The sequence below is a fragment of the Drosophila obscura genome, unplaced genomic scaffold (genome assembly GCF_018151105.1).
Source record: "Drosophila obscura isolate BZ-5 IFL unplaced genomic scaffold, ASM1815110v1 contig_186, whole genome shotgun sequence".
In the NCBI taxonomy this organism is placed as follows: domain Eukaryota; kingdom Metazoa; phylum Arthropoda; class Insecta; order Diptera; family Drosophilidae; genus Drosophila; species Drosophila obscura.
In genome coordinates, this window is record NW_024542774.1 from 8895505 (window position 1) to 8909521 (window position 14017).

General features: G+C 42.8%; 1 protein-coding gene across 4 annotated transcripts in view; it reads left to right on the forward strand.

The window, feature by feature from the left end:
* The window catches only part of LOC111076122, a 39864-nt gene that overhangs the window by 15898 nt on the left and 9949 nt on the right, over positions 1 to 14017 (forward strand). Inside the window, exon 1 of one of the 4 annotated variants that reach the window (XM_022369778.2) lies at positions 2371 to 2800. The exons of the other annotated variants lie outside the window; for them this stretch is intronic. Within the exon in view, the coding sequence (XP_022225470.1) occupies positions 2798 to 2800 (3 nt within the window). The 5' untranslated portion in view covers positions 2371 to 2797. Of the gene's footprint in view, positions 1 to 2370; positions 2801 to 14017 lie in introns of those variants that run through there. 4 annotated transcript variants of the gene reach the window in all.

The following is a 14017-nucleotide window of genomic DNA, read 5'->3' on the forward strand; positions in this document are numbered from 1 at the left end:
GTGGCTAAAGTGACTTGGGTGGGGCAGGGGGTGGCATTGGTGGTGGTTTGAGATGCTCTAACTTGTGCTTTTCTGTTCCTCCATGGGGTTTTGTGTGTGTGTGTGCGTTCGCATGAGCGCAATTATAAATTTTTGGAATTGTTGTAATTTAGTTTTGTTTGTTTGCTAGTCTCTCTCCATTTCTCATACTCCGAGTCCTCTTTGCTTTTCTCTCTTTCTCTGGCTAGTATTACTACTGTACGTTTGTCCATTGTTGTACCAGCTGTGGCTGTAGTTGTGTGTGTGTGTGTGTGTCCTGGGAAACAAGTGGGAATTGAATAAGCATTTTGATACCCAGCATACAGATTCATAATGAGTAAAAGCTTTACTGGGCTTCCTACATTTCCTTCAGATCTGTATTCTCGGGGATATAAGCACATAAGCACACACGAGATGGTTGAGGATTGACAGAGCACACCCTGCCCTTCCCAGCCAATTCATTGAAAGTGCCCTATTATATGTTTTTCTTCTATTCAAATAAAAAAAAAACAAAAAAATATGAATTCTATTCCATTCCATAATTACAATAGATATGCGCATAATGACTGACTTGTAGTATTCCTGCATAAGCCGACCCCGCTTCAACGCCGTCATATGTACCCTTTCACACCCTATTCATAACGGGAATAAAAACTTTGCTCCTAACTGCGATTGTGACTGCTGCGATGTCGCTGCCACTGCCTCTGCTTCAGTTTGTGTCGCTGTCGCTGCCTCTGTCGCTGTCGCTGCTGATTATTACGATAAAGCATAATGATTACATTTTTAGTAGTAGCTTTTCAAAGGAGCGAGCAGGACGGCAAGTGGACAATTGGTGGAGAGAGAGAGAGAGATAGAGAGCGAGTTGGAAAATGCCTTGTTATTGTTGTTCTGAAAATCGTAGAGTTTTTGAACTTGTTGTTGGGTTTTTGGATAGCAATTGAAATTGGGTTTGGGTTTGTGCTTAGGCTTTGGCTTGGGATTGGGCTTGGGCTTGGGAGGGTTGCTCTTCTGTTCTGGCTGGCAAATGCGTCGTTTCAACAATTTCCAAATTCTCAGGGTTAGAGCTACTAGATGAAGGACCTGGAATGGCAGATGGAGAAGGAGAAAGAGCGAGAGAGAGAATGAGAGAGTTGGAGAGTTTTAGAGGCATTGGCTTGCACTTGATTAATTGCGATTTATGCGCCGCTGCTGCGGCTTATGTTCCATGCGATATGGAACTTTTGTGTGTAATTATGGATGGGTTAGGGGGTATGGGTATGGTATGGGCTGTATGGATTGTTACGTTGGGTTGGATTGGATGGGTTGCCCGGCGAATAATAAGTAACTGTAATAACGGTCGTTGACATGAGGGTTTCCTGCATTCGTTCGTTCGTTGGTTCGTTTGCTGCTTAATGTTTTTTGAAATATGAGCAATAGGGATACAAGGACGATTTGTTGAAGGGTCCTGATTATATAAGATATGCAATTAAGATGGTAAGGGGTGCTGCCGGATCATGAGAACTCACAAGCTGCCATGAAGCTGCAGCTGCTGCTGCAGTTGTAATTTCTCCCCCATAAATCGAAAATCAAAAGTAAACACAAATTTGTTAAATAGTTTGCTTGCATCCAGGGAGAAGGAGAGTTTAATATTTTGTAGTGGAAGTGCAGTGGGGAGCGGATATGGCGGCTAAAGGAAGCAGTGCATTCGTGTGTGTGTGTTTGTGTGGGGGAGAGAAAACAGCGATGAATGAGAGGCATATTTTTGCCTTTTTGTTTTGCTTGGCTCATTTGGCAGCACACGCACACCAGTAACCCATACACCCACACAGCGACTACTGGAAGAGAGAGAGAACGAATGAATGAGAGAACCAAGCAGGAGAATCGAGCTGGCAACCAGCCCAAAGCCATGGAATGGAGCGCAAAATACGTTATATTACAATTGCGGCTATTGTCATTACTTTTGGCCCACATTCAAAGCGGTACCACACACACACTCACAGCGATAGAGAAGGAGAGCGAACGAAAGAGAAGCACAGCCGAAGAGCAGAAGCAGCAGCAGCAGCAGCCTCAGCCTCATAATTCATAGCCGAACTCATAGCCAAACTTCGGCTGTGCATTAAACGAGCCGAACGAGCGCTGTGTGTGCTGCCGAGCGCTCTCATCGGCTTCGTTCGTTCTGTGTCTCTCTATGTGTGTGCGCTCTCATCGGCATTCGGTGCCCGTTGGCTTTCTGTGTGTGCGTGTGTTTGTAATTGATTTTATTAGTTTTGGGTTTTTGTTGTGTGTTTGCTGCTGTCGACGCTGACGCTGGCAGCGCTGATGAATTTAAAAAAATTTTGAATTGCCCGCCCTTAGTCATTGACTAAACGTGCAGCAGTGCGAACGCGGCAAGCGGCATAAGTTCCCAGTGTCTCCGTGTGTCTCGGTGTCACCGCCAACGTTCGTTCTCCGATCCGGTATTTTGTTCTTCCTAAATCGCAAAACATATCCCTAATATATCCATCCATCAGATGATATATATAGAGAGAGTTATCGGGCAAGCGACAGATAAACAATTTTTGAGTGCTTATACAATAAATAAACAAAAAGAAAACGCTAAAGCAAATTCTAGTTGCAACAATTTGAATATGTGCCACATTAATAAATAACTTGAAATTACAATAAATCACAAAAAAAAAACACACACACAAGCTTACACTTTCTTGGGATTAAAAACAAACCAGAGAAATCAGATATAACTTCACTCAGGATAAAAGAAGAGAGTACCGGTCCAAGGATATATCCCACATACACCAGCAAAATGGTAATTACTTTATACTTAATTTGCCGCCTGATATAGAGACTAAGGAATGAATATTCCCATATAAAACCGAATATGAATCAGCCAGAGCGGGCCAATTTCTATTTTATTAGCCAAGTTTTTTGTGTGAGTGTATGTGTGTCTGGCGCTCCTTAGTCTTAGTCATTAGTCGCACAGCAAGTGCCCCGCTTATATCTAGAGTTACACATATATCTTTGTATTGTATCTCTGTCATTCTGGTGATTTAGATACAGATAAAGATTCGCCGCATACTTTTCTATATGGCACGCACTAGAAGCGCACTGCAGCGTAGCGATACGACGACGTCTTGTACATATAAATTCATCTTTTATCTCTTTGCCTGCATATTAATTTGTGCTCAATATCACTGGCATCGCTAATTTCTATAATTTCCGGCGTCAACTTATGCCCACCCCACAGAATCCATAACCATCCAGTAGTACATTTAACCGAACAAACTTCGAATGACGTCGGTCGTATGTACTTCCCGTCTCCAGAACCAAAACCAAAACAATTGCAAAATATTAAGTATTTGAACGATCTGCGTTATCGCCGAACGGATGTGCCCTAACCTCATCGGAATCCTACAGTGCTGCTCCCTGGAGATGCTAGAAGCAAGCAGGGAACCCAAAGTTTAACTTATTTTTGATATTCGGAAGAATCCATTATCGAGGGGATTTTAAAGGAATCCATTACCATTACCTTTAGCGCAGTTTGTCGCAGAAAAACATAAGTTAAGTTCTGAAAGTAGCAGAATAGGAATAGATCAGTAAAACCCCTCTAAGTATTACGAAAATGAAAATTTATTACCCATATAATTATCATCGAGTTCAGTTTGCACAGTTTGACACAGTTCTAATACCATCAGATGATCTTTGGCCTGGAATACCTAGGAAGATCTCTTATATCACCCTTAAAAAAATCCTTCAACCTTTTTCTCTCTTTCCCTCTCTTCTGTCAACAGTTTTTCACGCACACACTTGGCAAAATCTTTCTAAATTTCATTTTCCTATTAATCGCCATAAATGCAAAATACCGACAGGCCAAAGAAATAATGAAGAATATTTTTGGTTTCGAGAAATATAGAAAATCGCATGTGTGAGATAGATTTGGTGCGAGTGAGTATCTGTGTGCGGGATACAAATAAATTTTTGGCACATTAAGAACGCCGCAAAATGCGAAGAGTCAGCCAAATATGAAATTATGATTGCGATTATGATTATGATGATGATGTTGTTATAATTAGAGAACAACGAAAGCGAAAAACGATTCGTAATTATTCAAAAATTGACTTTAAGCATTCGTAGTCGTAGTCGTCGTCGGAGCAACGCTCCTGCTACTGGTGCTGCTGTTGCTGTTGCTTAGACTGAGGCAGCTGCCGTCGCCAGATCGTACAGATCCACCAGATCCATATAGATTTTAGTTATGGTCTTAGTTTCGTGTGTGCGCTTCCATTGCAGCTATTTTTAAGCACACTCGCGCACACATGGACACACGAATTACACTTCAAGTGCTTAATCATGGCCCGAGCCGAGCGTCGAAACTTTTACACAAATCATATTCCCCCCAATATTGTATATCCACTCCACTCCCTGCCACCTCTTTCTATTCATCCTGCTGCCGCTGCCGCTGTTGCTGTTGCTGCTGCTGCGCCTCCACCTCCTGCCCATTCAGGGCACACGCCTCTTGCAACTGTTCTTTGGGATATTTTCTTTGGTTTTTCGTTTTCCATTGAAAAACCAAAGCGAAAATGTGGACGATATGTTTCCACTCAAATGTTCGGTTCCGTTCGATTCGCTACGGAGAGGGAGCTGCGCGGCGCGACGCGGAGTTCACGATGGGGTAGATGGGGGGAAATGGCCACATTTGCTTTATTAATCGACCCACACACACACACTCACACACACACACACATAGCCGATAATCGTGGCATACATTATTATTGTATATTGGGGAACAATCATAAATGGCCAAAAAGTGTCTGTAATGAGCATTGCCGATTCGAAATTACTTGCTTACATATTTCAGGCATGTTTCTCGAGGAAATTGCCAAATTAAAACGATTCCAAATATAATGAATGTCTGGGCAATGTCAGAACAGGGTTCCATACTCTCGTATGCCTACATATGTACATACATATATGTATGTATGTATTATAGGATGTGTAACAGATGATTGGGAGATCTGCTTAAGGTTGCAATCGATGATTTCTTTGTTAGGTATTCAGCCGTTAATAAGGCGAAATCTATTCCAAATGAATATAGATAGAAATCAATGCATTTCTGCTCATGTTCCAAACCAAATTTTACCATCAACAATTGACAGCCTTGTTGGGCTTCAAACCTTCAGCCATTTATAGTGCCATCGATGGAACTTGACATTCAAATCGCTTAAATCCTGACAGGGCTTCCCATACCCACACGAGCCTCCTCCCCCCTGGCAGCTCCTTCAACGCCCTTCCCTACACTTGGCTGTCCATTGAAATGGAAATTATATGAATTTATTTTTAATGTTCCAATAGATATGTGTGCACACTTCCCTGCTCCCCGCCCCCCATATACATATGTATACAATCTCTAATTTTTACCATCTGGAATGGGATTGGATCTGTTTCAATGTGTCTGCTCAGTGCGGTTCACTACTTAATTTCCAAGTGCCATAAAAATTTCGATTTGGAATTCAAATTGAAAGGTCTCTCTCCATTCCCCATTCCCCATTCCCGTGTACATCCCTCTCACCCACTTGCCCATCTTTGCCCTCACTTTGTGAGTCCAAAAACAGTCGAAACGCATTTGGTGTTGAAAATAAGTTGGATTATTTATCGGTTCAATGCTTATAAATATTTAAAAAGCTTCAAATGAAATAAACAATTAGTTTATTTATTGACACTTGATATCTGAGAGTGGGTGGGGAGGGGGCATATGGTATGTCCCTTAAAGTGCCCCATGATGAAAGGCAAAACGTATGAGATTTTGTTTTCTGTTTCCCCTCCCGGCCCCGGGCATCAGAGATGTCGATGTCGTATGCAAATTCGTTCCATCACTCAAAACGCGCATAGTATAGTTTTTCCCAGAGAGTTTCCCCTAAAGGAAAATTAATGCAAGTGTGGAAAAAGTGGCCGCCACAAACAATGCATGTCCATCTGTCCATCAGTCAGTCAGTCAGTCAGTCAGCCCAGTCAGTGTTTCCTTCAAGCCAGGCATCAGCCACAGCTACAGGCACAGCCGGTTCAGGTTGAGTCACCACCGTATGGGGCACGTCTTTCATCTATTGCCATCCTTGACATCGCTGCCCTAGAGATGACAGCGTGAGTCACGCTTGTGGAACTTATGGAATCGAAATTTTACCCATACTTTCGTTCACTTAAATGCCTCGTGAGTGTAATCCCATCAGCACTTTGATTGCTCTGTTTAAGCCCCCTAACTTTATTGAATTATGGTAAAATGAACAACTTATTGTGAGCCATTAAAGAGATTCATCCATTCATCCTTTTGTCTGCACACGCCTGTGCTGCGCCTCACGCGGCCATCGCCAGAACACACTCACGCAGGGGCGCACTCATCGAGGAGTGTGTGCTGTGCTGTGTTCCAGAGAGTCTTTGATTTTAATCCCCATCAGCCCTGGGTGCCCACACAATAAACTCTGACAATCAATCAATGCACGTGTTTCATATTTTTGATATTTGCCGCTGACGAGAATTTTTGACAAATCAGTCAGTCAGTCAGTCAGCCAGTCAGTCAGCCAGCCAGCCAAAGCGCGGTTCGAGGGAGCTTAGTTATTTGGCCACATCGCATGGGGAAAAACAATATATGTATATCGTACATACGAGTATCGAGGAAGGGAGGGGGACTGGTTCTGAGGCGTCACCCGAAAGTCGTTCAATTAAAGGCGATTTAAATTTATAGAAGATACTCGTCGTACAGCTACACAGTTAGGCCATGCAACCAAGAGAGAGATATGTACATACATATGTACATACGAACAAAGTCGAATGTCTTAATTAATTTTAATTATTTTCAATGGGCCGACTATGAAATACAAGGAAGGCGAAGGCGAAGCCGAAGGCATGGCCCAGCTGCGGAGGCCGCCGTGGCGATAAGAGCAGCAATTAAGTAACGAATTAATAGCAATCGACTTATAAATACTTATGATGGTACCCACAGGCACCGCTACCGCTTAGGGTCCCCCCCACATGACAATTGGTTGCGCCGCTTAACCCGCTCTCCCAACCCCATCCAACCCAATCCAATCCAACCCAACCGAATCGCCCTCTTTTTGCTGGCCAATTTTCGGGGGTTAACTTTTCACGCCACCCAAACTGTTGGCTGGATGGCTGGCTGTCTGGCTGGCTTGCATTTTCCAAAACTATTAGGAGGGTTTTCCTTTCCATATGCGCAAATGCGGGTCCCGTGCCCTGGCGCAGGCCATTAATTTATTTGTCTGCAACATGCAAACCAATTGACAATCAAACGCAATTAGTCACAATAAATGTGTAATCGTGAAATGGAAACGCATTTTCAGCTTATTGCTACCCAAAAGAATATCAAGAATTCTATACGTGATGAGATCCACACATCGAGAGCCCAAGGATTGCCTTGAAATGTTTCCTTTTGTTCATAAATTATGATCATGCAGCAGCAGCAGCAGCACAAGGCACACAGATAAATCATCATCCGCTCAGGTAGCTCTGGGGTAACGCCCCCAAAAAGTTGTCGTCGCCAGCGATAGAAGGCGGGGGGGGGCTGCGCTGGTGATGGAGAACTGAAGATTGAGAGCTGCGCTGCATTCTTCTCGGACAAATCAGAGTGTTTTTAGCTTAAATAGAATCAATTAATCATATTGTTTAAGGAATACAACAGCAGCGACATTTCATAAGAAGATTCTCTGTGGGGAGATTCTTTTTGGGAAGATTCTCTCGCTCTCGGTCTGTTTGTGGAACTAAAATCGAATCTAACAGATAATCACTTGAGGCAATTTCAACCCTAAATCCATTGGATACAGCCCTAAAACCATTCGCATATGCCAGGAATTTTGGACTTGGCCTACTTACCGACTCGACGGCTGCCTGCCTGCCCCTTTGGAAACATTTGAAGCTTGGCAAAATTAATAGGAATTCTTTGCTTATACCTAGATTAGTAAAATTTGATAAGTATTTTATGAATATGGATATGGGCATGGGCATGGGTTGTGCGGCAGAGATACAACCATTTTTAGTGGTGCAGAAAAAGAGCAATGCCAAGGGGGGCTGGTGGCGGAGACACTGAAAAAAAAGGGGTTGGTTGGTGTTGTGTTGTTTGGTTGCATCATCCTCGACAGCGTCGTCAGCGTCAGCGTCATAATGATCTTCATTGTCGTTGTGTGGTTGTTGGGTTTATTCAGCATTTCGCATGGCGTGCACTTAATAAAATAGGATTAACATTTTATAGTGAGTCTCTCCCGTCTCGCATTTTGCTCGTCTGTATTTGTATTTGTATCTGTGTGTGTGTGTTCCCCGGTTCCTTTTGTAAAATTCAACAACTGCGCATTGCCTGTCGTTTCTTCATGTGGCATACAGTCGTTGCCGTTGCCGTTTCCATTGCGTTGCTTGCTGCTGTTGCTGTTGCTGTAGTTGTAGTACGGAGCATGTCTGTATGTATAACCAGTTATTGGAATAATGACAGCTGTGTGATATGGTGGACTCTCGAGTACTCAAACAGAAACTCCAACCCGAAGGCCATTTGTTGTCCTTTAAAGCTAATTCCCTGTAGCCACCACATGCATTTTGTAAATTTGGTTTGTTGTTTTATTTATCGAACAGTTTACAAGAGTTTCCTTTGAACCATATGTACAAGTTATTATCTGAGTGATCTGTAAATACTTCAGCAACGACATATCTAGACAAAGAAATTGCCGCCTATAAAGCGCATTCGCATTCCAATCATTAGATTTCAAGGTCTGGATTATTTTGGATGAAGGAATGTGCCCACTTCTCCAGCTATTCAAGCGCCCATTCCTAATATATGTACAGAGACAATTATTAGCCTGCCAATTGCCTCTCTCTCTCTCTCTCTGGCTGAAGTTCTCTTGTATCTGTGAGATACTTTTGTTCTCTCTCTCTCGTTTGAGGAGGAGGCATAACTTATGCATCAACGCGTACCATTTCAGCATAAATCGCGCTGTCACCCCGATCTGCCTTTTGTCGTCATCATCATCGCCATCGGGAGTCGTCGTTGTCCCTCGCTCTTGCTCAATCTCTGTCTCTCTCTCTCTTTCTATATAGCCCTCTCTTTTCCACTGCTTCTTTTTGTTCGTTTTGATTGTTTTTTTCTTCTTTTTGTTTTTTGTCGTTAAAATATTTTTTTTGGGTGTGTTCTGTATTTTAATAGCTCTATGGAGCTGCTATGCGGACGAGGAGAAGCCCAAAACGCTTGCGCACTGCGCTGCCACTTCCTTTCGTCTCGCACACAAACACACACACACACACACACCCTATACCCCTCCCCCGCCCAACAATATTTTAGCTTGTTTAATTTCTTTCGAATTTGTCAAACAGAAAAAAAAGAGAAGAAAAAGCGACCAAAAAACAAAAGTAACATGATTTCAGTTTTTACTTAAAGTAAATCGAGATACACTTTGACACACACACACACAGACATATGTATATATAATCGACTCGTTTCGCCTGCTAATCCCTCAAATGTCTCGTTTTGGTAGTACCACCGATAAAGACAGAGACAGAGACAGAAACCAGTGACAGACACAAAGGAAGAGTGTGAGAGTGTGAGGAGGCAAAGTGAGAGCGACGCAGACGTCGGACGGGTCGGGTCGGGATGGGATGGGATGGAATGGGGACGACTCACTTTGAATTATTAAAACCTAATCTTGATTCTACAATTTCAGTATTTCAGTTAGAGTTCGAAATAAAAAGAGTGAGGGTGATGCGAAAGATGTAGAGAGAAAAGGGGATTGGTATATATTTTAATATGTGACTTCGATGCGATCGCACGAACATCGCCCGTTGCCTGGCTGTCCCCTTTGCAGGTACGCGCGCATCCCCAAGTCGTGGGTTTAACGTCGCCCCCACCTTGAGATTCCTCTCCCTCTCTCTCTCTCTATGACTGATTTTAGTCGCAATTTTAGGATTAAAAATGTCGTCAGCATTTTTTATGCCGAATTTCAAGTTACTCAAGATTCTCCTTCTTCTCATCCATTTTGGCATTGATTTTATGCGGAAAAAACCTCCGACTACGATTATAAAACACACACCACACCCCGGGACAACAGATTTTGCTTGCTCGCTGGGCAGTAGTCTCCTTCCAAGGGGCGCTTGACAGTTGATTTGGGTATTCGCCATTTGGCCACAACTACTAAGCAAACATTCGAACTGCAGATGCGAGTGTATTCGAATGGAAAAGTATCTGCTAATTGAATTGTTCGTTTTTGAGGGGGCTTTGAATGAGAGCAGAAACAGAACTTACATACACACATGAATCATCATCCTATATAATCGATAAAGTAGCAAAGGGATTGTATAAGTGGCACAAGATCACATTAAAAAATCACAGAAATGTAGCACTGATGTTGATGTGCCCAAAGAATGTGCATAACAAATGGACTGAGTACATCCATATGTATCTGCATCTGTATCTTAGATCCATACAAATTGTCTGACCAGTCGCAATCAGAATCAATCTATATGTACATATGCATCCATAGATATATACGCTATACGGTAGTAGTGGTAGTAGTCACCCATAGATGTTGACTAAAGCAAAGGCAAAAATTAATTTATTAAAATTTAAAGCGCATGACTTTTCGAACAAATGGAGCAAAAAGACCAGCAACAACAACAACAACAGCGACAAAAGCAAACGGCAATCAGTAAGCAAATAAATGGCAATATGTACGAGTTTATATGGGCTATATGAGGGGGGGTGGGGGCATAGGGGGTTATAGAAATGAATCATGCGTCACACTTGCGCATTATAATTGAGAGATGTAGAGCCGGGATATGGGAGGAGGTAGAGGGTAGCCCAGGCGCAGATGCAGAGACTGGACCCCAAAAACTTCGACTCCCAGCTTCAGCTTCAACGCCAAGCTGCAGTTTTGTTTTTGTTTTTTTTTTTTTTTGATATCAATGCATTTTGCTGTTGCCGTGGGGACTAGATTCTAGTATTTAGATACTCGCGCGCCCGCGTACCCAACTGCGTCCAGGTGTGCAAGACAAACAAATTTTCTGTTTGCGGTTACCTCTACATATTTTTGGTTTTTTTTTTTTTTTTTTTTTTGTGTGGTTTTCTGTTGTCCGCCTTTGGGGCCGCCATTGTCACTGTAAAGAAATGCAAAGAATTCGATTTGTCCCGACAGCTTAATTAAGGTTATCTATCAAATGTGATTAGTTTAGTCAAACTTGTGTCTGTGTCGCATGTGGCCCCTGCCATGTGCCCCCCCTGCCCTGCCCTGCCCTGCCCCATTCTCACTGCTGATAGTGTCTTTGGGACATTTTGTAAGCCCCCTAAACGATGCAATTAGCAATTAAATTTCCGTTGACCTAATGCTAGGCAAAGTCTCTCGACTTATTTATCAATTACAGATACAAATACCTACACCCAAGGTGTGCGACATCGATAAACAAAAGAGCTTTAAATTATGTGTAGTATTAACATTTTGTTGTTGACACACACAAACACAGACACACACGCACTTGGCCATTCCCATGACTTTAATTACGATTTAATATTTATTTAGTTCGATAAGGCAGTCCGCCCCAAAGGTAATTACTGTATAATGTTTTCATTTTCGGATATCCCATGACTGCGGCGCTGCACCCAAAAATCCTCTACATATAGGATGTCTGCGTATTTGTTTGACTATCAATTGTGGGCCATAGCCATAGCTGGTGGGTCGCGTGGGGGGATGGCCCATCGGTGGTAATCAAATGCCTAAGTAAATTTGTTGAACAAATCATTGGTACTCGGGGCAACATTCATATGGGTAAATGTGTGTGTGTGTGCCTGCCTAATGCATGCTTGAATCTGATATTTGAATGGGAATTGTGGGAATAACACACAGTGTGGGGAATAGTAGTAATGGGAGTGGGAGAGAGGATTTTAGTCGGTAGTCAAGCAGTAGATTGTATGCTTAATATTTGATCTATAGATCTGTTGTGTTGTTTGATTTTTCATCTAGAAAAGTTTTCAATGATTTATGTTTTAGGAATTAATTGTTAGGAATATTTAAATTCCTTTACACCTTTCAATAATTTGCAAACTTTCATTTGTGCACCATAAATGGGACAATTTTCTTGGTTTTTTTTTGGTTTTGGTTTTATCTTTAGTTTTAAGTGGGCTACATACACCCCCAACACACACACACACACACGCACCCATCGCTAAACAAAGGGCACACCACACCCGCCCGCTCTTTACCAAAGCAAATTAGGTAGAAAATTAGGGAAAAAAAATGAGGAGAAAAACAACACTGAAAAATAAAAAGTTATAAACTATACAAAGAAGGCGTCGAGCAATGCCACCAACGGGTGGTGGGGGTAGCGTTTTCCTAGGCGTTCCATTTGGGTTGCTTTTAGCTTTGGTTTTGTCTTTCGTTGGGTGGGTTTCGTTGTTTTTATCAGCATTTGGTTAAATTACCAAGAATTAGTTAACACATTTTTGTTGCTGTTGCCTATGGCTGTGGCTGTGGCTGTTTGGCATAATTAAACAATTTTTGTAGTATATACTCGGTGCGCAATTAATTTAATTTCTTCCTTTTGGGCTTAGCCGCCTGATAAGTGAAGACAAACATTTAAATTGCGATTGCAATGCAAAAGATACAACAAAGACACCAGACACAGACACACACAAATACATTGGCAGGCTATGTGCAGGCAAAGATACATGCAATATTTATGAGATATTAATTGTGACAGTCGAGAACCAAGGGTGGTGCGGAGTGGGGGTGGCGGTGGTGGTGGCATGGTAAGCAGATTACAATGCCAGCAGCAGCTGCCATTTGGTTCTGTTATGCTCTGATTTCCTTTCCCAGGAGTCGCAACGAAACTCAAACAGAACTGTTTGTACGTGCAAAATCATAAAGAACGGCAACCAAAAAGAGTCCAAGGAATGGGGCAGATACAGCTACAACTACAGCTACAGCTGTATCCAAGAGATACACAGAGACACAGGCACACACACAAACGGTTGACAACGAGAGCAGCCAGCCGCCAGCCGCCTGCCGCCTGCCGTGGCAAGTAATGTGCGTGGCCACTTTTCATTCATTCGGAATGAATAACATTCATGTTCAGGCAATGAATTAATGCCGAGGCATAACTCAAATGCCGAATGCAAAATGTATATCTCGCAAGGAATTGTCAAAGTGAGAATTAAAATTTGTTCTGTAGAGGAATCTGATCTGATCTGAATGCTGCTGCAGGCTTGACTTTGTGCCACCAAAGATCTTTAGTTGTGATCTCTAGTTATAGATCCTTTACCAGTTGACCCAATTTCTAATTTTTGGTGCTTCAGCTGGTGATTAGCTATAGCTTTCTCCCCACAGCAAATTCTTTGCATATTTGGAGCCATTAGATGCTGGCTGCCTGGCTGGCTGGCTGGCTGGCTGGCTGGCTGGCTGGCTGGCCCTCTTCAATTCAATTCCTATATGTGTGTATAATGAACGTGTTCAGTTTCATTTCAGTTCAGAGCTCTGATCTTAGATCTCTCAGTGCTCGCTGTAGCAAGTACTTATTAATGCTCATGTGATGCTGGGTTGTTGTTGGGGTACGGAATCGGAATCGGGTTCTGGGCACATTAAGATCAGATACAAAGATACATTATCTGCGCGCTGAGCTTTGTGTTGCTGTAGTGGTAGTAGTAGGCGGTCGTCATTCTGTCCCGAGTCGAGCATTGGCGCAATTAAAACGCTTAAGGGGCCAACTCAAAGGCAGAGTCAAAGCCCAGAGTCTCGGTCTGAGTCGTTGCTGTTTGCTGCTACTTAAAGATACATGCCACATACAGCACCGACACACACACACACACACACACAGAGAGAGGCGCGCGCGCACACGCACCACGCACCACGCAGATGGAGACTCGATCCGATCGCTTTTGCTAGGGTTTTCTGTATAGATAGATATAAATAAGCGATACGTGTAATTCGGGTCACTAACCGTTAACAATAAATTTCATTTGTTTAAAAAGACTTTGGGGCTACCCGGGGGCAAGATG